This window comes from Tympanuchus pallidicinctus, unplaced genomic scaffold, assembly GCF_026119805.1.
Source record: "Tympanuchus pallidicinctus isolate F22 unplaced genomic scaffold, pur_lepc_1.0 scaffold3, whole genome shotgun sequence".
Classification (NCBI taxonomy): Eukaryota; Metazoa; Chordata; class Aves; order Galliformes; family Phasianidae; genus Tympanuchus; species Tympanuchus pallidicinctus.
In genome coordinates, this window is record NW_026294747.1 from 6162859 (window position 1) to 6187157 (window position 24299).

At 46.0% G+C, this 24299-nt stretch overlaps 2 protein-coding genes and 1 pseudogene across 4 annotated transcripts in view; 1 reads left to right on the top strand and 2 right to left on the bottom strand.

Moving 5' to 3' along the window:
- LOC128086872 (regulator of microtubule dynamics protein 3-like) overlaps positions 1 to 24299 on the top strand; it is a 77227-nt gene that overhangs the window by 20454 nt on the left and 32474 nt on the right. The gene's annotated exons all lie outside the window — the stretch shown is intronic.
- The window catches only part of LOC128086875 (palmitoyltransferase ZDHHC13-like), a 76101-nt pseudogene that overhangs the window by 9384 nt on the left and 42418 nt on the right, over positions 1 to 24299 (bottom strand).
- LOC128086873 (palmitoyltransferase ZDHHC13-like) lies at positions 1105 to 3458 on the bottom strand. Its single transcript, XM_052695872.1, has 4 exons — positions 3274 to 3458; positions 2212 to 2334; positions 1682 to 1759; positions 1105 to 1494 (listed from the first exon to the last, which is right to left on the bottom strand). Coding segments are annotated over exons 1-4 (345 nt in total). The 5' UTR covers positions 3276 to 3458; the 3' UTR covers positions 1105 to 1352.

Here is a 24299-nt window from a genome sequence, read left to right on the forward strand (position 1 = left end):
ACAGAGTTAAGAAACAGAACATCAGCTGCATTGGAAACTTTTGAACACTTTATTAACAAAAAACATTGCTAGCATCTGCAGCAAAGTAACAGCAGATACAAACGTGTTGTCTCTCAACAAGCTCATCAGCAACAGAGCCAAGCTTAGAAAACAGAACTCATCCTTCATTTCACCTTCATTTCTAGGAAAGCACAATGATACACCAGCTGGTCCAGCTGCCAACCTAAACTACTTTAAGATAGCTCTTTTGGAGGTGGGTCTTTCTTTACTGTACCAAGTTAGCTGCTTCATCATCTCCTATGTCTTGGATACATAGTATTTTATAACAAGTAGAAAAGAAAAAAATGTCACTCTAACAAGAGTGACAGAACCAGAAGAAAAAATTCAGCATTACATCCAGGAATGAGTGGACAACAGATTCTTTTTAAAAGTTATTCCCCACTTACCCCACCACTTTTTGTGCTGATAACATTAAAGGCCTAAGTCCGCTGAAGTCTGCTGTGTCTATGTTCTAGGAATAAGAAAAAGATAATAAGTGATGATCACGGATTTCAGTAAACAAAGTTAAATGGTCAGATTCTTAGCTACGCAGCCACACCACAGCAGCAAAAGGGAACTAAACTGTACCTGCCAGGAAGCCAATTTAAACAATTTTTCTTCCTTCCATGGGTCTTGAACAGCATTCATTTCAGGATATGCTGAGTGCCCATTAAAGTGACTTCAAATTAATCAAATACATCTACAGAATTCCTTCCACTTACAGTATTTCCTGTCCCCTCTTGATAAAAAATACTGTAAATTCCACTTTGGAAAGCAACAATAAATATCTCCCTTGTGTAAAGGAATAAAGTGCATAACTGAATGTTCAAGTACATAAAACTGGTTCATTAAAAAAACAAAATACGATCATGTATCAACACATAATTATTTAAATGTAGCGCTTATAGCACAGGGAAATACCAAATACATGCTTGTACTTCAGGAGATAACATTTAAATTCCACAAAGCATTTTCAGAGCACAACCAGCTACTTCTAAGCAGAAAATAACACCTGGGACAGTGGTTATGAGTACAGTGGGTACCTTTGATATGAGGTAAGCTACAATGGGCACGTGTTGAAACAGCACTGCCAAATGAATGCTGCTGAATCCTGCCCCATCAGTAAGGCTGGGATCTGCTCCACACTTTAACAATAAGGTGACCATGGGTAAGTGTCCTTGTCTGTAACAATATATGAGACTACAGCCATAACAGAAAGCTTGAAATCTTAATGAAAGCGTCACCTTCACAATTCTTAGACACTCGTTTAGAAAAATAATCTCTGGTTCTTATACTTTCATGAAGAAACTTTTTTATTTTTCCTTTAAGCCGAAGGTCTGTATCAGAGAATTAGGTAGGACCCAAGAAGCCAAGTCTGACCAGCACTGCCCTGGGAAAAGTTCAAAATGCAGGTCTGCCTGAAGCACAGATGCATGCATAACACAACCTGGCAGCCTGCAAAGTTGCCAAGAATCAGAGAACAGATTTCAGTGTAATTATGGACATGCTGTCAAGTTCTGTGTAACTCAGCAAAGGAAACACACACCATCAATTCATTTAAGATGACAACAACAACAACAGTTACACAAAACACTACTGTTCAGACCAGCAGATTTATTATGAGAAGTGGCAAGCAGCACACCTGATGGCCCAGTGAAGGGGAGTTGAATTCAAGTCTCCACCTAGCTGATCCACTACTGCACCTTTGGAAATATAGTACCTGCATAACAGCAACAGAACAAGATTAAGAGAACACATAATAAAGCACAAAAACATTGTGCTGAGGATAACATAGGTGTAATAGCAAGCGGCTTGCAATAAGCAAGTTTTCTCTAGAAAAGCAAATGGATGACAACATTTTTGCAGAACAGGATGCTGCTTTGAGAAAACATGTAAGAAAATGCGCAGTAAGTAGCAAGGCCTTACAAAGACAATTGTAATCTTTGTCAAATTAAACAAATCCAGGAACACCTAATGATTTCATGTACCACTTAATTTCACACAGAAAGGAAGTGTGGTAACTACACCTCACTGACATTTTCACAAAGGTGGTTGTGTTAAAATTCAAATTTTAAGCTTTTTCCCTCAAGCACCACACACCGTGGCTGGCAGCACTCACGATCGATAGCAACAGAATGCTCAAGATCCTTTCCCGTGGGCTACAGAGCTTACTTAACCAGCTCCTGTCTGTTGCTTATTGCTGCCCAGTGCAGAAGAGTCACATTTTCTTTGTCTGCTTGTCGAACACCGTATCCTGCTTCCACCAGTTCTTTGCACCGCTCTAGCATTCCATACCTTAAACGAGGAAAAGAACTGACTTTATTTCAAATATCTCCCAATTTAAACAGCATCACACAAATGAAAAATTCAGTCTCCGTAAGTCTTGCTCAAGAGCTCCACTTTGCATTCAACGGAGTTGTTGCAAAAAGAGCTGGTCTGAGCCTCGATATGTAGAATTTTCTACCTAGCAATGTTGTTGTTGCTGATTATGACAGTATTTATAATAGTATATACACTTCAAGTGCTTTCTCTTGGACAAGCAGGTGGCAACAGAGCCCTACCATTTTCAATTTAAAAAATCCCACATGGAATAGGAACTTTGCCCAGGTGAGACAAACACTTACTGAGTAGTCTTCACAATATCACACGTCTTCAGGGTCTTCAGCGATCGGCTGCAGTGCCGGCAGCACCGGCACATCCTTCTCTCTGCAGATGCTACGGCAGCTGCGCACGTCAGGTCGGTGAGGCCCACGGCAATGGTTTTTACACTGCTGGGTGACGAAACGGCCATCATCGTGCCAACGCTGGACGCCATAGCGCCCTCTTCACAAGGCACCCTTCTTGCCACGTGCATCCGTGGAGATGCGGCACCGAGGGGCACCGGGCGCGGTACGGGCGGGTCGGGGATCTCAGGTCTTCTCCAACCCGAACGAGTCCAGTGTAAGTAGGAAGTAGGTTTCAAACGCAAGCGAAACTTGGAGCTTCCACTCCGAGCGGAAAGGTGGGAGGACAGAAATGACACCGTTACGTTCTATGAGACAGAACTACGCGGCGATTTAGTGACCCCGTGCAAAACCAGCTGCCAGCGGCACACCTTTCCCAGAGCAGCGACGGCACGCTACAGACCACCACCCGTACCCGCACGCTCCGAGCCGCAGCACCGGGAAGCCTTCCGGCAGCAGCAGAGCACGCCCCGCACGCAGCCGCGCACCGCAGGGTCCCCCCAGGCCTGACATGAACCAGGGTTTCCCGAGCGCGTCCAGAATCCGGGAAGACCCTTCGGTATCAGCCGTCCGTCCCACGGCGGCTGCCGGCCCCTCACCGCGAGCCCCTCACCGCCGGGCCGCCCCCGGCCATGCCGCCGGCCGAGCTCCGCTGCTTTCTGCTTCCTGGTTACCGGCACGCGGGGCGGAGCCGCGAGTTACCGAGAACCGCGAAGGTGGCAAAACGCGGCTGCTTCAGCTGGGGTAGTGCGTGCAGACCTGGGGCCCCTAACACGGGAAAGACAAGGAGCTGGGGCAGCGGGTCCGGGGGAGGACTGCGAGGATGCTCAGAGGGATGGAGCACCTCTCCTGTGAAGAAAGGCTGAGGAAACTAGGCTTGTTTAGCTTGGAGAAGAGCAGGCTGCTGGGAGACCTTGTTGTGGCCTTCCAGTGCTTGGAAGTTGTGGTTTAGACATCTGGACTGTGAAAACCTGATGCAAGCAGAGAATACTTCTTTTACTAGAATATGTTGAATGAGTTGGTAAAGAGAAAATAGTTCTGAACAGAGGTACGGAAAGCTGTATGCACTGCTACTGCTTGCTTTCCCAGCACGGAAAGGACAGGCGTGGGTACTGCTGGGCTGCAAGTTTGGCTAGCCATCCAGATGCTGCAGAATGAATGCAAAATCAAACTCTAGCTGACGTGTTAATACAGATTTTCCTTCCATATGCACAGCTGCTACATAAATAGACATCAAAGCAGCTCCACTTCATAAATATGTAGAGCTTTAATTTAGCTTGGCATCTGTATGGGAACTGCTGAGTCACGGCCTGAACCTCTGATTGATCACCTGAGGCGAGCCATGAGTCAGCCAGAGGAGCACAGGTGAAGGCAATTCAGCTGTGCTGCAGGAAGGGGTGCAGCCTGGCTCCACCCCTCCTAGACCTATTTAAGAGCTGGCTACCAGAGGGGAAGGATTTCTTTCTGGAGATCATCTCTCTTGGTGTTTTCTGGTGAGCTCAGCCGAAGGGTAAGCTCTTCCACTTATTCTCTTTTGTGATTGTTGTCTACTTTGCCTAATTCTCTTGATTATATTGTGATTATAATATCTTGATATCTGTTGATTATACGCAATTATATTGTGATTATAACATCTTGATTATACACTTGGCGAGCCAGGCAGGCCGAATATACTGAAATTAACATCATGTCTTTTCTGTGGAATTTCTATAAATGGGTCAAGGGGGAGAACAAGACTCCTCTAGAGAAAATGATTCTGGGGCAGATCCCAGGATATGAGGGATCGCCCTATTATGAGTTAGCTGCTATCATTGAAAAATGGGGTCCCTTACGCGCTATGGGCAATATCTCCCCATATCACATGGCGGACTATTTTTAAGGACTTGGAAAGGATGTCCTCACTACTAAAGAAAGACAACTGGCTGCCTCCATGGTGGTATGGCCATTATTAAGTGCCTTAAATCATGCGGATATAAGAAATAATACTTTAGAAACTGAAAATCAGCTTTTGAAAGACCGCATTGAAAAGCTGGAGCACGAACTTGGTGTTTTAACAGGGAAGAAGCCAATTTTACATCTTCCTATAGGCCAAATTTGTAACATTTCAATAAACAATGACCAGACTCCTGAATCAACAGACTTCGTTGATCAGGAGTACAAGAAAACCAAATCAGACCTTGAATGTCCAATTCTGACTGATCCACTGGAAGTCCGTCCTGTCATAACCCAGAAAACAAAACAAGTACAGGACAGAGCGGCAGGGGTGCCGCCTGATCAATGGTCCCCTGCCCAGACTCATTTACATGTAACGGCTTGGCCAATTAAAAAGAAAAAAAATTGCACCCACCAACATTCACTGACACTTGCTGGATGGAGTCCAGACAATGGACATGAGCTCAGGGAGGTGGTAGATGTTGGACTTCAGCAGTGGTGACAACAGCAGTAGTTTACCCCTGCTGGTGCAGATTTTTACAAATGCAGCATGCAGGCTCACGTTCATTGCTAAATCACATCAAAAATGCATAGCTAGTGGTGGTGACTATGTTAAAAAATAGTATTTTGAAGCTGAGAGTTTTCTTTCTCAAGTAATGTTATCGTTGTATGGGAACTGTTGATCCCAGCCTGGACCTGACTACAACTGAGGAGGGATCTCTTTCTGGAGGTTGCTCTCTGGGGTGTTTACTGTGAGCCTATGAGTCCAGTTAGCATTTCCTTTTTTTTTTTTTTTTATTTTATTTTATTTTCTTTTTAAATGTATATATCTTTTCATCATGGTAATCTTATGAAGCCCAACCATGGTGCATCTATTGATTGTAGAAGCCCATAGCCTGCAATATTACCATAGTAGTAAGAATGTTACAGTTTTCTGAGAAAGTAATAAAAAGGAGTAAAGAAATTTCTCTTGTTTTGAGAAATATTGATCTCTCCAGCCTTTTTGAAGAAACGTTAGACTAGAGAAGCTGCAATTACGTTGTAAAGTCATTCTTAATGCTTCTTATCTGCAACATCCTTTTTTTTCTTTTTTTTAACTTCTTTTTGTAATGAATACATGGCAGAATACCTTAGCCATGAGCAGATAACTCTTTTCTTAAAAGCATAACTTTTGACGCTCTTGACAGCAATACCTGAAATGCAGTTTGTGAGTCTTGGAAAAGGAAGGCAGACAGAAAAAAGACACCATGTAGTCTGGATTTGATTAACATTAGTCTGTTGCTCTCAGTTTGTTGCCGAACTTAACTTCTACAATGGCATACAGTGCAGATCACACAAAGGCTTTGGCAGAAGTTTTTAGTTATTAAAAACTGGGATAATTTTTCTGCCTTTAAAATAATGTTCAGATCCAAGTGTACTAGAGATTTTGGCCACATGAACAGGCGTGACCACTGTGGTGGAAATGCTAAGTCAGGGCTTGAAACAGTGATTGAGCACCTAGTAGTAAGGCAGGGCCAAGCCAGGGGAGCTCAAGCGTATGCAGTGCACATGAATGACCAGTATGGGTATTGACAGGATCTTCCTCTTCCCAGACCTCATTTAAGTGTTGGCAGTGGGGGGTGAGGGTATCTCATCTGGAGATCCCTGCATAGCTGAGGCCTTCCAAGGATAAGCAGGTTTTTTTTTTTTCCTTATTTCTGTCTCCATGACTGCTCTGTTTAGCAAGTTTTCCCTCCCTGCAGCCTGGGGTCTTGCTACTCTGCTATCACTGTCGTGCTTTTCATTGTGTTACAACCACTAATTTAAGTGACTTGCTAAAACGTACAGGGCAAGGACAGTATTTAAGTGAGCCAGGAGATATTTGGCCTTGTATTTAATCTGTTTTCTTCTTACAAAGTACCCTTGTGTGAGGAAGTTTGTGTGAGGAACATTTGTTTTGTGGGAGCTGATTCAGGAGAACTCAATTTTTAACATTCCAAAGGGAAATCTCTCTGGACTTAAGACTACAAGCAGGCAAGCAAGAACGGAATCTAATGTAGAAGTTTAGGACCATATGAAAAGACAGCTACATTAGGGAACTGGGCTGCCTGCATGAGTATACTCACTGGGATTCAACAAAATCTAAGTTTTCACTTTATTTCTTTGATTACCATTCACTCACTACTTCAAAAATCTCCATTTTAATTCTATACAAATTTTCATGTTTCTGCTCTATGCGCAGATTTCCAGAAGAGTGCAATGGAACCAGCAACAAGAATGGGATTTATTGATTTCTTTGATCCATATTCCAACAATAATTTTTGTTTTGTCACAGCCAATTTTCCTTTCTCTTAATAATCTACTTGCACCTTGGAGGCATTTGTTAGAGGTAAACCCTATGGTTATCACTACACAGCCAGTAAACATAGTAGCTGGCACTCCAATTTTCATCACAAAGAGAACATTAAACATGTCCACGCGGCAAATGAGAACCCCCACCCCCCTGTAGTACCTGATATAGTGATCATGCCCCAGATATCAGGACAAAGGATGTTGTACCAAAGGCCAGGACATGCCCCAGCACAAGTGGAGGTGTTTGACTCAAGACAAAAACACAGCCTGTATCCTACCACTGAAGGCAGACCCACCACTCCTCATACCTTTCAAACATCTGTACCACTCCCCTTGAGGCTGTGAAGTCCACAGGACCACTGGTAGGAGCATCAACACTTCAGCGTGCTTCAGTGTCTATGAGGGTATGTCATGACACCAGGTGGTAGAGTGCTGAAGTTCTGGGAACCAGTGAACTGAAGAAGATAAGCCTCCAGAAGCAACATCAAGTACTGTTCCAACAGAACCATAAGAAGACTGTCAACAATCCCCTTGCAACAATCACCTGTCAATCACATCATTGATAGGTACTGTACCTGCATCACGATACACGTTGTACTTCATGTTTCCAAAACAGCAGGAGTTTACCCCTGACCTACTCAATCTTTGGTTCAGGCTGTGACCTAGCAACTCTGCTGCACTCCATCCCTTCACAGCCTGAACCAATGACTGAACATTAGTTGAGAGGTCAAGGCTATCCCAGGGAGCTGAGGTGCAAGCAATGATTGGAAAAGGGGCTTTTATTTCAGTGTTAGCAGCAGAAGGAGCAGTATCTCTCTGAGTTTGCTCTTCTTTTGAGTTGTTACTAGTTTCTGGAAGGGGTGAGCTAATTTTTCTTCATTACCTGCTGCTATGGTTCTTGTAGGTTATGTATGGTTACCTGTTAGGTATGGTCATACGGTCTTGTATGGTTACCTGCTATGGCGCTTATATCCCATTAGAAAGCACTGTCATGACATTCTTTTGCCATGTGACTTAGTTTAAAATAGGTGACAGCCTTTTCTCAGTTCTGTTGCTTTATTTTTCCATGCTGCTCTGCAAACCTTGCTGTGACTCCGGGCTAGGCCTGGCCACTCATCCGGGTAGAGCTGCTGCCATGATAGATACAGCTGTAGGGGGTGCAAGTTGAGTTGGGATACATGTAGCATGTGGGTTACAGGTTGTGTATGCCTGAGTATCTAACTCACACTAAAACGTCTTGCCTGTATGCGTGTGGTGGCTGGAATCCCTTTGCATTGTAGAAGCAAAGTTCAGAGCCAGAAAGTAAGGGAAGGCAAAATTATGAAAAAAGAAGAAATGATCTATGGAAAACTAATTGTTATAGATGTTATTTGATCCTTGAAAATCATAAAAATAGTCTTGGGGAAAAAAGAAAAAAAAGAAAAAAGCTGGTTTGGACTAATGGGCTTACAGCAGGTCAGAAAAAGACTCGTGTAAATACTAAGGAGAGAGAACTTTCTAAAAAGTAAGCAGCTAATCAGCAGTATTTAACCTGTACGGAAAAAAAATTACTGTGCTTTGACTAATTATAGAAATAGTTATAAGGCCCCATTCATGCCTTCATGCCTTCATGCCTTCATGCCTTCATGCCTTCATGCCTTCATGCCTTCATGCCTTCATGCCTTCATGCCTTCATGCCTTCATGCCTTCATGCCTTCATGCCTTCATGCCTTCATGCCTTCATGCCTTCATGCCTTCATGCCTTCATGCCTTCATGCCTTCATGCCTTCATGCCTTCATGCCTTCATGCCTTCATGCCTTCATGCCTTCATGCCTTCATGCCTTCATGCCTTCATGCCTTCATGCCTTCATGCCTTCATGCCTTCATGCCTTCATGCCTTCATGCCTTCATGCCTTCATGCCTTCATGCCTTCATGCCTTCATGCCTTCATGCCTTCATGCCTTCATGCCTTCATGCCTTCATGCCTTCATGCCTTCATGCCTTCATGCCTTCATGCCTTCATGCCTTCATGCCTTCATGCCTTCATGCCTTCATGCCTTCATGCCTTCATGCCTTCATGCCTTCATGCCTTCATGCCTTCATGCCTTCATGCCTTCATGCCTTCATGCCTTCATGCCTTCATGCCTTCATGCCTTCATGCCTTCATGCCTTCATGCCTTCATGCCTTCATGCCTTCATGCCTTCATGCCTTCATGCCTTCATGCCTTCATGCCTTCATGCCTTCATGCCTTCATGCCTTCATGCCTTCATGCCTTCATGCCTTCATGCCTTCATGCCTTCATGCCTTCATGCCTTCATGCCTTCATGCCTTCATGCCTTCATGCCTTCATGCCTTCATGCCTTCATGCCTTCATGCCTTCATGCCTTCATGCCTTCATGCCTTCATGCCTTCATGCCTTCATGCCTTCATGCCTTCATGCCTTCATGCCTTCATGCCTTCATGCCTTCATGCCTTCATGCCTTCATGCCTTCATGCCTTCATGCCTTCATGCCTTCATGCCTTCATGCCTTCATGCCTTCATGCCTTCATGCCTTCATGCCTTCATGCCTTCATGCCTTCATGCCTTCATGCCTTCATGCCTTCATGCCTTCATGCCTTCATGCCTTCATGCCTTCATGCCTTCATGCCTTCATGCCTTCATGCCTTCATGCCTTCATGCCTTCATGCCTTCATGCCTTCATGCCTTCATGCCTTCATGCCTTCATGCCTTCATGCCTTCATGCCTTCATGCCTTCATGCCTTCATGCCTTCATGCCTTCATGCCTTCATGCCTTCATGCCTTCATGCCTTCATGCCTTCATGCCTTCATGCCTTCATGCCTTCATGCCTTCATGCCTTCATGCCTTCATGCCTTCATGCCTTCATGCCTTCATGCCTTCATGCCTTCATGCCTTCATGCCTTCATGCCTTCATGCCTTCATGCCTTCATGCCTTCATGCCTTCATGCCTTCATGCCTTCATGCCTTCATGCCTTCATGCCTTCATGCCTTCATGCCTTCATGCCTTCATGCCTTCATGCCTTCATGCCTTCATGCCTTCATGCCTTCATGCCTTCATGCCTTCATGCCTTCATGCCTTCATGCCTTCATGCCTTCATGCCTTCATGCCTTCATGCCTTCATGCCTTCATGCCTTCATGCCTTCATGCCTTCATGCCTTCATGCCTTCATGCCTTCATGCCTTCATGCCTTCATGCCTTCATGCCTTCATGCCTTCATGCCTTCATGCCTTCATGCCTTCATGCCTTCATGCCTTCATGCCTTCATGCCTTCATGCCTTCATGCCTTCATGCCTTCATGCCTTCATGCCTTCATGCCTTCATGCCTTCATGCCTTCATGCCTTCATGCCTTCATGCCTTCATGCCTTCATGCCTTCATGCCTTCATGCCTTCATGCCTTCATGCCTTCATGCCTTCATGCCTTCATGCCTTCATGCCTTCATGCCTTCATGCCTTCATGCCTTCATGCCTTCATGCCTTCATGCCTTCATGCCTTCATGCCTTCATGCCTTCATGCCTTCATGCCTTCATGCCTTCATGCCTTCATGCCTTCATGCCTTCATGCCTTCATGCCTTCATGCCTTCATGCCTTCATGCCTTCATGCCTTCATGCCTTCATGCCTTCATGCCTTCATGCCTTCATGCCTTCATGCCTTCATGCCTTCATGCCTTCATGCCTTCATGCCTTCATGCCTTCATGCCTTCATGCCTTCATGCCTTCATGCCTTCATGCCTTCATGCCTTCATGCCTTCATGCCTTCATGCCTTCATGCCTTCATGCCTTCATGCCTTCATGCCTTCATGCCTTCATGCCTTCATGCCTTCATGCCTTCATGCCTTCATGCCTTCATGCCTTCATGCCTTCATGCCTTCATGCCTTCATGCCTTCATGCCTTCATGCCTTCATGCCTTCATGCCTTCATGCCTTCATGCCTTCATGCCTTCATGCCTTCATGCCTTCATGCCTTCATGCCTTCATGCCTTCATGCCTTCATGCCTTCATGCCTTCATGCCTTCATGCCTTCATGCCTTCATGCCTTCATGCCTTCATGCCTTCATGCCTTCATGCCTTCATGCCTTCATGCCTTCATGCCTTCATGCCTTCATGCCTTCATGCCTTCATGCCTTCATGCCTTCATGCCTTCATGCCTTCATGCCTTCATGCCTTCATGCCTTCATGCCTTCATGCCTTCATGCCTTCATGCCTTCATGCCTTCATGCCTTCATGCCTTCATGCCTTCATGCCTTCATGCCTTCATGCCTTCATGCCTTCATGCCTTCATGCCTTCATGCCTTCATGCCTTCATGCCTTCATGCCTTCATGCCTTCATGCCTTCATGCCTTCATGCCTTCATGCCTTCATGCCTTCATGCCTTCATGCCTTCATGCCTTCATGCCTTCATGCCTTCATGCCTTCATGCCTTCATGCCTTCATGCCTTCATGCCTTCATGCCTTCATGCCTTCATGCCTTCATGCCTTCATGCCTTCATGCCTTCATGCCTTCATGCCTTCATGCCTTCATGCCTTCATGCCTTCATGCCTTCATGCCTTCATGCCTTCATGCCTTCATGCCTTCATGCCTTCATGCCTTCATGCCTTCATGCCTTCATGCCTTCATGCCTTCATGCCTTCATGCCTTCATGCCTTCATGCCTTCATGCCTTCATGCCTTCATGCCTTCATGCCTTCATGCCTTCATGCCTTCATGCCTTCATGCCTTCATGCCTTCATGCCTTCATGCCTTCATGCCTTCATGCCTTCATGCCTTCATGCCTTCATGCCTTCATGCCTTCATGCCTTCATGCCTTCATGCCTTCATGCCTTCATGCCTTCATGCCTTCATGCCTTCATGCCTTCATGCCTTCATGCCTTCATGCCTTCATGCCTTCATGCCTTCATGCCTTCATGCCTTCATGCCTTCATGCCTTCATGCCTTCATGCCTTCATGCCTTCATGCCTTCATGCCTTCATGCCTTCATGCCTTCATGCCTTCATGCCTTCATGCCTTCATGCCTTCATGCCTTCATGCCTTCATGCCTTCATGCCTTCATGCCTTCATGCCTTCATGCCTTCATGCCTTCATGCCTTCATGCCTTCATGCCTTCATGCCTTCATGCCTTCATGCCTTCATGCCTTCATGCCTTCATGCCTTCATGCCTTCATGCCTTCATGCCTTCATGCCTTCATGCCTTCATGCCTTCATGCCTTCATGCCTTCATGCCTTCATGCCTTCATGCCTTCATGCCTTCATGCCTTCATGCCTTCATGCCTTCATGCCTTCATGCCTTCATGCCTTCATGCCTTCATGCCTTCATGCCTTCATGCCTTCATGCCTTCATGCCTTCATGCCTTCATGCCTTCATGCCTTCATGCCTTCATGCCTTCATGCCTTCATGCCTTCATGCCTTCATGCCTTCATGCCTTCATGCCTTCATGCCTTCATGCCTTCATGCCTTCATGCCTTCATGCCTTCATGCCTTCATGCCTTCATGCCTTCATGCCTTCATGCCTTCATGCCTTCATGCCTTCATGCCTTCATGCCTTCATGCCTTCATGCCTTCATGCCTTCATGCCTTCATGCCTTCATGCCTTCATGCCTTCATGCCTTCATGCCTTCATGCCTTCATGCCTTCATGCCTTCATGCCTTCATGCCTTCATGCCTTCATGCCTTCATGCCTTCATGCCTTCATGCCTTCATGCCTTCATGCCTTCATGCCTTCATGCCTTCATGCCTTCATGCCTTCATGCCTTCATGCCTTCATGCCTTCATGCCTTCATGCCTTCATGCCTTCATGCCTTCATGCCTTCATGCCTTCATGCCTTCATGCCTTCATGCCTTCATGCCTTCATGCCTTCATGCCTTCATGCCTTCATGCCTTCATGCCTTCATGCCTTCATGCCTTCATGCCTTCATGCCTTCATGCCTTCATGCCTTCATGCCTTCATGCCTTCATGCCTTCATGCCTTCATGCCTTCATGCCTTCATGCCTTCATGCCTTCATGCCTTCATGCCTTCATGCCTTCATGCCTTCATGCCTTCATGCCTTCATGCCTTCATGCCTTCATGCCTTCATGCCTTCATGCCTTCATGCCTTCATGCCTTCATGCCTTCATGCCTTCATGCCTTCATGCCTTCATGCCTTCATGCCTTCATGCCTTCATGCCTTCATGCCTTCATGCCTTCATGCCTTCATGCCTTCATGCCTTCATGCCTTCATGCCTTCATGCCTTCATGCCTTCATGCCTTCATGCCTTCATGCCTTCATGCCTTCATGCCTTCATGCCTTCATGCCTTCATGCCTTCATGCCTTCATGCCTTCATGCCTTCATGCCTTCATGCCTTCATGCCTTCATGCCTTCATGCCTTCATGCCTTCATGCCTTCATGCCTTCATGCCTTCATGCCTTCATGCCTTCATGCCTTCATGCCTTCATGCCTTCATGCCTTCATGCCTTCATGCCTTCATGCCTTCATGCCTTCATGCCTTCATGCCTTCATGCCTTCATGCCTTCATGCCTTCATGCCTTCATGCCTTCATGCCTTCATGCCTTCATGCCTTCATGCCTTCATGCCTTCATGCCTTCATGCCTTCATGCCTTCATGCCTTCATGCCTTCATGCCTTCATGCCTTCATGCCTTCATGCCTTCATGCCTTCATGCCTTCATGCCTTCATGCCTTCATGCCTTCATGCCTTCATGCCTTCATGCCTTCATGCCTTCATGCCTTCATGCCTTCATGCCTTCATGCCTTCATGCCTTCATGCCTTCATGCCTTCATGCCTTCATGCCTTCATGCCTTCATGCCTTCATGCCTTCATGCCTTCATGCCTTCATGCCTTCATGCCTTCATGCCTTCATGCCTTCATGCCTTCATGCCTTCATGCCTTCATGCCTTCATGCCTTCATGCCTTCATGCCTTCATGCCTTCATGCCTTCATGCCTTCATGCCTTCATGCCTTCATGCCTTCATGCCTTCATGCCTTCATGCCTTCATGCCTTCATGCCTTCATGCCTTCATGCCTTCATGCCTTCATGCCTTCATGCCTTCATGCCTTCATGCCTTCATGCCTTCATGCCTTCATGCCTTCATGCCTTCATGCCTTCATGCCTTCATGCCTTCATGCCTTCATGCCTTCATGCCTTCATGCCTTCATGCCTTCATGCCTTCATGCCTTCATGCCTTCATGCCTTCATGCCTTCATGCCTTCATGCCTTCATGCCTTCATGCCTTCATGCCTTCATGCCTTCATGCCTTCATGCCTTCATGCCTTCATGCCTTCATGCCTTCATGCCTTCATGCCTTCATGCCTTCATGCCTTCATGCCTTCATGCCTTCATGCCTTCATGCCTTCATGCCTTCATGCCTTCATGCCTTCATGCCTTCATGCCTTCATGCCTTCATGCCTTCATGCCTTCATGCCTTCATGCCTTCATGCCTTCATGCCTTCATGCCTTCATGCCTTCATGCCTTCATGCCTTCATGCCTTCATGCCTTCATGCCTTCATGCCTTCATGCCTTCATGCCTTCATGCCTTCATGCCTTCATGCCTTCATGCCTTCATGCCTTCATGCCTTCATGCCTTCATGCCTTCATGCCTTCATGCCTTCATGCCTTCATGCCTTCATGCCTTCATGCCTTCATGCCTTCATGCCTTCATGCCTTCATGCCTTCATGCCTTCATGCCTTCATGCCTTCATGCCTTCATGCCTTCATGCCTTCATGCCTTCATGCCTTCATGCCTTCATGCCTTCATGCCTTCATGCCTTCATGCCTTCATGCCTTCATGCCTTCATGCCTTCATGCCTTCATGCCTTCATGCCTTCATGCCTTCATGCCTTCATGCCTTCATGCCTTCATGCCTTCATGCCTTCATGCCTTCATGCCTTCATGCCTTCATGCCTTCATGCCTTCATGCCTTCATGCCTTCATGCCTTCATGCCTTCATGCCTTCATGCCTTCATGCCTTCATGCCTTCATGCCTTCATGCCTTCATGCCTTCATGCCTTCATGCCTTCATGCCTTCATGCCTTCATGCCTTCATGCCTTCATGCCTTCATGCCTTCATGCCTTCATGCCTTCATGCCTTCATGCCTTCATGCCTTCATGCCTTCATGCCTTCATGCCTTCATGCCTTCATGCCTTCATGCCTTCATGCCTTCATGCCTTCATGCCTTCATGCCTTCATGCCTTCATGCCTTCATGCCTTCATGCCTTCATGCCTTCATGCCTTCATGCCTTCATGCCTTCATGCCTTCATGCCTTCATGCCTTCATGCCTTCATGCCTTCATGCCTTCATGCCTTCATGCCTTCATGCCTTCATGCCTTCATGCCTTCATGCCTTCATGCCTTCATGCCTTCATGCCTTCATGCCTTCATGCCTTCATGCCTTCATGCCTTCATGCCTTCATGCCTTCATGCCTTCATGCCTTCATGCCTTCATGCCTTCATGCCTTCATGCCTTCATGCCTTCATGCCTTCATGCCTTCATGCCTTCATGCCTTCATGCCTTCATGCCTTCATGCCTTCATGCCTTCATGCCTTCATGCCTTCATGCCTTCATGCCTTCATGCCTTCATGCCTTCATGCCTTCATGCCTTCATGCCTTCATGCCTTCATGCCTTCATGCCTTCATGCCTTCATGCCTTCATGCCTTCATGCCTTCATGCCTTCATGCCTTCATGCCTTCATGCCTTCATGCCTTCATGCCTTCATGCCTTCATGCCTTCATGCCTTCATGCCTTCATGCCTTCATGCCTTCATGCCTTCATGCCTTCATGCCTTCATGCCTTCATGCCTTCATGCCTTCATGCCTTCATGCCTTCATGCCTTCATGCCTTCATGCCTTCATGCCTTCATGCCTTCATGCCTTCATGCCTTCATGCCTTCATGCCTTCATGCCTTCATGCCTTCATGCCTTCATGCCTTCATGCCTTCATGCCTTCATGCCTTCATGCCTTCATGCCTTCATGCCTTCATGCCTTCATGCCTTCATGCCTTCATGCCTTCATGCCTTCATGCCTTCATGCCTTCATGCCTTCATGCCTTCATGCCTTCATGCCTTCATGCCTTCATGCCTTCATGCCTTCATGCCTTCATGCCTTCATGCCTTCATGCCTTCATGCCTTCATGCCTTCATGCCTTCATGCCTTCATGCCTTCATGCCTTCATGCCTTCATGCCTTCATGCCTTCATGCCTTCATGCCTTCATGCCTTCATGCCTTCATGCCTTCATGCCTTCATGCCTTCATGCCTTCATGCCTTCATGCCTTCATGCCTTCATGCCTTCATGCCTTCATGCCTTCATGCCTTCATGCCTTCATGCCTTCATGCCTTCATGCCTTCATGCCTTCATGCCTTCATGCCTTCATGCCTTCATGCCTTCATGCCTTCATGCCTTCATGCCTTCATGCCTTCATGCCTTCATGCCTTCATGCCTTCATGCCTTCATGCCTTCATGCCTTCATGCCTTCATGCCTTCATGCCTTCATGCCTTCATGCCTTCATGCCTTCATGCCTTCATGCCTTCATGCCTTCATGCCTTCATGCCTTCATGCCTTCATGCCTTCATGCCTTCATGCCTTCATGCCTTCATGCCTTCATGCCTTCATGCCTTCATGCCTTCATGCCTTCATGCCTTCATGCCTTCATGCCTTCATGCCTTCATGCCTTCATGCCTTCATGCCTTCATGCCTTCATGCCTTCATGCCTTCATGCCTTCATGCCTTCATGCCTTCATGCCTTCATGCCTTCATGCCTTCATGCCTTCATGCCTTCATGCCTTCATGCCTTCATGCCTTCATGCCTTCATGCCTTCATGCCTTCATGCCTTCATGCCTTCATGCCTTCATGCCTTCATGCCTTCATGCCTTCATGCCTTCATGCCTTCATGCCTTCATGCCTTCATGCCTTCATGCCTTCATGCCTTCATGCCTTCATGCCTTCATGCCTTCATGCCTTCATGCCTTCATGCCTTCATGCCTTCATGCCTTCATGCCTTCATGCCTTCATGCCTTCATGCCTTCATGCCTTCATGCCTTCATGCCTTCATGCCTTCATGCCTTCATGCCTTCATGCCTTCATGCCTTCATGCCTTCATGCCTTCATGCCTTCATGCCTTCATGCCTTCATGCCTTCATGCCTTCATGCCTTCATGCCTTCATGCCTTCATGCCTTCATGCCTTCATGCCTTCATGCCTTCATGCCTTCATGCCTTCATGCCTTCATGCCTTCATGCCTTCATGCCTTCATGCCTTCATGCCTTCATGCCTTCATGCCTTCATGCCTTCATGCCTTCATGCCTTCATGCCTTCATGCCTTCATGCCTTCATGCCTTCATGCCTTCATGCCTTCATGCCTTCATGCCTTCATGCCTTCATGCCTTCATGCCTTCATGCCTTCATGCCTTCATGCCTTCATGCCTTCATGCCTTCATGCCTTCATGCCTTCATGCCTTCATGCCTTCATGCCTTCATGCCTTCATGCCTTCATGCCTTCATGCCTTCATGCCTTCATGCCTTCATGCCTTCATGCCTTCATGCCTTCATGCCTTCATGCCTTCATGCCTTCATGCCTTCATGCCTTCATGCCTTCATGCCTTCATGCCTTCATGCCTTCATGCCTTCATGCCTTCATGCCTTCATGCCTTCATGCCTTCATGCCTTCATGCCTTCATGCCTTCATGCCTTCATGCCTTCATGCCTTCATGCCTTCATGCCTTCATGCCTTCATGCCTTCATGCCTTCATGCCTTCATGCCTTCATGCCTTCATGCCTTCATGCCTTCATGCCTTCATGCCTTCATGCCTTCATGCCTTCATGCCTTCATGCCTTCATGCCTTCATGCCTTCATGCCTTCATGCCTTCATGCCTTCATGCCTTCATGCCTTCATGCCTTCATGCCTTCATGCCTTCATGCCTTCATGCCTTCATGCCTTCATGCCTTCATGCCTTCATGCCTTCATGCCTTCATGCCTTCATGCCTTCATGCCTTCATGCCTTCATGCCTTCATGCCTTCATGCCTTCATGCCTTCATGCCTTCATGCCTTCATGCCTTCATGCCTTCATGCCTTCATGCCTTCATGCCTTCATGCCTTCATGCCTTCATGCCTTCATGCCTTCATGCCTTCATGCCTTCATGCCTTCATGCCTTCATGCCTTCATGCCTTCATGCCTTCATGCCTTCATGCCTTCATGCCTTCATGCCTTCATGCCTTCATGCCTTCATGCCTTCATGCCTTCATGCCTTCATGCCTTCATGCCTTCATGCCTTCATGCCTTCATGCCTTCATGCCTTCATGCCTTCATGCCTTCATGCCTTCATGCCTTCATGCCTTCATGCCTTCATGCCTTCATGCCTTCATGCCTTCATGCCTTCATGCCTTCATGCCTTCATGCCTTCATGCCTTCATGCCTTCATGCCTTCATGCCTTCATGCCTTCATGCCTTCATGCCTTCATGCCTTCATGCCTTCATGCCTTCATGCCTTCATGCCTTCATGCCTTCATGCCTTCATGCCTTCATGCCTTCATGCCTTCATGCCTTCATGCCTTCATGCCTTCATGCCTTCATGCCTTCATGCCTTCATGCCTTCATGCCTTCATGCCTTCATGCCTTCATGCCTTCATGCCTTCATGCCTTCATTCAGCCTGGCCCCATCCACCCCTTGGCCTGGCTGGGCTGCTCCAGGAGGCAGATGATGTGGCAGGGTGAGCAGGTGGAAGTGTGAGCAAAATTGTTTTAAGGGCAGAATGTTCTTGTTTCACAGTATTGCATGTATGCAATCCTGCATTCAAGATGGAAGAGAGGGGCCTAGAATTTCAAAGAGATATGATGCAAAGTGGACAATGAGGGTCATTGCAAAAATTGTCCTTCTTTAGGGAACAAAACTTGCCTCCTTTTGAGTTTAATGACAGTCCTGCTATTGATTTGTGCGTGCCCTATCTATTCATTTTTCTGCTCCCCTGATTTTTTTTTTTTTTCCCCACTTTTGCTCAGATCAATGACTTGCTTCATTCCTTACCTTTATCCTCTCTTCCCGAAAAGTGTTGCCACTTAAACTGGCTTAGCATATCTACTCTATTTATTCTATAACACCCCCGAGTTTTACATTTCAGTTGAAAAATTCACTATCACTATAATCACCAGGAAGAAGAAATAGTTGCTTTAAACTTCTAAAGAAGTAAGGTCACTTCTGAAGAAGTAAGATCTCAATCCTATCAGTCCTCCAACTGAGAGTGTGACGAATGGATGTCACAAAAGGAGAAAAAACACAATCATCTAGGAAATGTAAGGGTTAATGACAGGTAATATGTCACTTCATGGCAATAGTAACACTTTTCTGATCGTACAAAACAGGGACAGTCAGCAGTATGCTGGGGTTGCATTCAGGATGCAGTACTCCAGATGTGGTCTCACCAATGCAGAGCAGAGGGGCAGGATCATCTACCTTGACCTGCTGACCACGATTCTTTTGGTGCAGTCCAGGACAGGAGTGGCTTTCTGGGCTGTGAGGGGACGCACTGCTAGTTCATGTCCACTTGCTATTTACTAGTATCCCTATGCCCATTGTGGCAGGGCTGTTCTCTGTCCTTACATCCTTCAACTTGTACTGACACAAGGGGTTGCTTGCCATTACCCATGTGCAGTACCTTGCACTTGGATTTTTTGAACCTCATGAGCTTCTCCTTGTCCCACTGACAAAGGCTAAGTCTCTCTGAGTGGCATCCCATCCCTCAGTCATCTTGACCTTATCACACAGCTTGTTGTCATCCACAAACTTGATGAGAATGTACTTGATCCCACTGTCAGTGTCACTGCTGAAGATATTAAAGAGCATTGGTCCCACTACTGACCCCTGAGGAGCAGCACTTGTTACTTTCTCTAGCCAGACATGGAGCCAGTGACCACCACTCTCAAGGTATGACTAGACTAAACTTTGTTCATCAGTCCACCTTTCAAGTCCACACATTTTGAATTTGAAAAGAAGGATACGATGGGGACTATGTCCAAGTCTCTACTGACATTAAGATAGATGGCATCAAGCATTTTCCTCATCCGCTCATGTAGTTATGCCATCATGAAATCCACTAGTTATCTTTTCAAAATTAGTTCTTTTTTGTAACACTGAACATTATACATTGTATTTTCTTTACATAGCAGTAGCTAATAGCTTTGACCTGAAATGAGCTTGTTTCTGAAGAAACAAAAATTGGATTTGCTACTTTTGAACGTTTTCTATTTTTCCTTTGTCAAATCCTAACCATTTTAAATGCATAGGTTTTCTTCAGTTTTGTTTATTTTGCTTGCTAAGTCAGGGCTTGAAACCGTGATTGAGCACCTAGTAGTAAGGCAGGGCCAAGCCAGGGGAGCTCAAGCGTATGCAGTGCACATGAATGACCAGTATGGGTATTGACAGGATCTTCCTCTTCCCAGACCTCATTTAAGTGTTGGCAGTGGGGGTGAGGGTATCTCATCTGGAGATCCCTGCATAGCTGAGGCCTTCCAAGGATAAGCAGGTTTTTTTTCCTTATTTCTGTCTCCATGACTGCTCTGTTTAGCAAGTTTTCCCTCCCTGCAGCCTGGGGTCTTGCTACTCTGCTATCACTGTCGTGCTTTTCATTGTGTTACAACCACTAATTTAAGTGACTTGCTAAAACTTACAGGGCAAGGACAGTATTTATAAGTGAGCCAGGAGATATTTGGCCTTGTATTTAATCTGTTTTCTTCTTACAAAGTACCCTTGTGTGAGGAAGTTTGTGTGAGGAACATTTGTTTTGTGGAAGCTGATTCAGGAGAACTCAATTTTTAACATTCCAAAGGGAAATCTCTCTGGACTTAAGACTACAAGCAGGCAAGCAAGAACGGAATCTAATGTAGAAGTTTAGGACCATATGAAAAGACAGCTACATTAGGGAACTGGGCTGCCTGCATGAGTATACTCACTGGGATTCAACAAAATCTAAGTTTTCACTTTATTTCTTTGATTACCATTCACTCACTACTTCAAAAATCTCCATTTTAATTCTATACAAATTTTCATGTTTCTGCTCTATGCGCAGATTTCCAGAAGAGTGCAATGGAACCAGCAACAGGTTTTGCAAGAATGGGATTTATTGATTTCTTTGATCCATATTCCAACAATAATTTTTGTTTTGTCACAGCCAATTTTCCTTTCTCTTAATAATCTACTTGCACCTTGGAGGCATTTGTTAGAGGTAAACCCTATGGTTATCACTACACAGCCAGTAAACATAGTAGCTGGCACTCCAATTTTCATCACAAAGAGAACATTAAACATGTCCACGCGGCAAATGAGAACCCCCACCCCGCTGTAGTACCTGATATAGTGATCCTGCCCCAGATATCAGGACAAAGGATGTTGTACCAAAGGCCAGGACATGCCCCAGCACAAGTGGAGGTGTTTGACTCAAGACAAAAACACAGCCTGTATCCTACCACTGAAGGCAGACCCACCACTCCTCATACCTTTTAAACATCTGTACCACTCCCCTTGAGGCTGTGAAGTCCACAGGACCACTGGTAGGAGCATCAACACTTCAGCGTGCTTCAGTGTCTACGAGGGTATGTCATGACACCAGGTGGTAGAGTGCTGAAGTTCTGGGAACCAGTGAACTGAAGAAGATAAGCCTCCAGAAGCAACATCAAGTACTGTTCCAACAGAACCATAAGAAGACTGTCAACAATCCCCTTGCAACAATCACCTGTCAATCACATCATTGATAGGTACTGTACCTGCATCACGATACACGTTGTACTTCATGTTTCCAAAACAGCAGGAGTTTACCCCTGACCTACTCAATCTTTGGTTCAGGCTGTGACCTAGCAACTCTGCTGCACTCCATCCCTTCACAGCCTGAACCAATGACTGAACATTAGTTGAGAGGTCAAGGCTATCCCAGGGAGCTGAGGTGCAAGCAATGATTGGAAAAGGTGCTTTTATTTCAGTGTTAGCAGCAGAGGGAGCAGTATCTCTCTGAGTTTGCTCTTCGTTTGAGTTGTTACTAGTTTCTGGAAGGGGTGAGCTAATTTTTCTTCATTACCTGCTGCTATGGTTCTTGTAGGTTATGTATGGTTACCTGTTAGGTATGGTCATACGGTCTCGTATGGTTACCTGCTATGGCGCTTATATCCCATTAGAAAGCACTGTCATGACATTCTTTTGCCATGTGACTTAGTTTAAAATAGGTGACAGCCTTTTCTCAGTTCTGTTGCTTTATTTTTCCATGCTGCTCTGCAAACCTTGCTGTGACTCCGGGCTAGGCCTGGCCACTCATCAGGGTAGAGCTGCTGCCATGATAGATACAGCTGTAGGGGGTGCAAGTTGAGTTGGGATACACGTAGCATGTGGGTTACAGGTTGTGTATGCCTGAGTATCTAACTCACACTAAAACGTCTTGCCTGTATGCGTGTGGTGGCTGGAATCCCTTTGCATTGTAGAAGCAAAGTTCAGAGCCAGAAAGTAAGGGAAGGCAAAATTATGAAAAAAAGAAGAAACGATCTATGGAAAACTAATTGTTATAGATGTTATTTGATCCTTGAAAATCATAAAAATAGTCTTGGGGAAAAAAGAAAAAAAGAAAAAAGCTGGTTTGGACTAACGGGCTTACAGCAGGTCAGAAAAAGACTCGTGTAAATACTAAGGAGAGAGAACTTTCTAAAAAGTAAGCAGCTAATCAGCAGTATTTAACCTGTAGGGAAAAACAATTACTGTGCTTTGACTAATTATAGAAATAGTTATAAGGCCCCATTCATTCATTCATGCATTCATGCATTCATTCAGCCTGGCCCCATCCACCCCTTGGCCAGGCTGGGCTGCTCCAGGAGGCAGATGATGTGGCAGGGTGAGCAGGTGGAAGTGTGAGCAAAATTGTTTTACAGGCAGAATGTTCTTGTTTCACAGTATTGCATGTATGCAATCCTGCATTCAAGATGGAAGAGAGGGGCCTAGAATTTCAAAGAGATATGATGCAAAGTGGACAATGAGGGTCATTGCAAAAATTGTCCTTCTTTAGGGAACAAAACTTGCCTCCTTTTGAGTTTAATGACAGTCCTGCTATTGATTTGTGCGTGCCCTATCTATTCATTTTTCTGCTCCCCTGATTTTTTTTTTTTTTTTTCCCCACTTTTGCTCAGATCAATGACTTGCTTCATTCCTTACCTTTATCCTCTCTTCCCGAAAAGTGTTGCCACTTAAACTGGCTTAGCGTATCTACTCTATTTATTCTATAACACCCCCGAGTTTTACATTTCAGTTGAAAAATTCACTATCACTATAATCACCAGGAAGAAGAAATAGTTGCTTTAAACTTCTAAAGAAGTAAGATCACTTCTGAAGAAGTAAGATCTCAATCCTATCAGTCCTCCAACTGAGAGTGTGACGAATGGATGTCACAAAAGGAGAAAAAACACAATCATCTAGGAAATGTAAGGGTTAATGACAGGTAATATGTCACTTCATGGCAATAGTAACACTTTTCTGATCGTACAAAACAGGGACAGTCAGCAGTATGCTGGGGTTGCATTCAGGATGCAGTACTCCAGATGTGGTCTCACCAATGCAGAGCAGAGGGGCAGGATCATCTACCTTGACCTGCTGACCACGATTCTTTTGGTGCAGTCCAGGACAGGAGTGGCTTTCTGGGCTGTGAGGGGACGCACTGCTAGTTCATGTCCACTTGCTATTTACTAGTATCCCTATGCCCATTGTGGCAGGGCTGTTCTCTGTCCTTACATCCTTCAACTTGTACTGACACAAGGGGTTGCTTGCCATTACCCATGTGCAGTACCTTGCACTTGGATTTTTTGAACCTCATGAGCTTCTCCTTGTCCCACTGACAAAGGCTAAGTCTCTCTGAGTGGCATCCCATCCCTCAGTCATCTTGACCTTATCACACAGCTTGTTGTCATCCACAAACTTGATGAGAATGTACTTGATCCCACTGTCAGTGTCACTGCTGAAGATATTAAAGAGCATTGGTCCCACTACTGACCCCTGAGGAGCAGCACTTGTTACTTTCTCTAGCCAGACATGGAGCCAGTGACCACCACTCTCAAGGTATGACTAGACTAAACTTTGTTCATCAGTCCACCTTTCAAGTCCACACATTTTGAATTTGAAAAGAAGGATACGATGGGGACTATGTCCAAGTCTCTACTGACATTAAGATAGATGGCATCAAGCATTTTCCTCATCCGCTCATGTAGTTATGCCATCATGAAATCCACTAGTTATCTTTTCAAAATTAGTTCTTT

Coding starts and splice junctions, on each gene's coding strand:
- LOC128086873 (XM_052695872.1), bottom strand. Junction 1,760..2,211: donor AACAGACAGGAGCTGGTTAA/GTAAGCTCTGTA, acceptor GCTGTTATGCAG/GTACTATATTTCCAAAGGTG. Junction 1,495..1,681: donor CCCCTTCACTGGGCCATCAG/GTGTGCTGCTTG, acceptor GCAACTTTGCAG/GCTGCCAGGTTGTGTTATGC.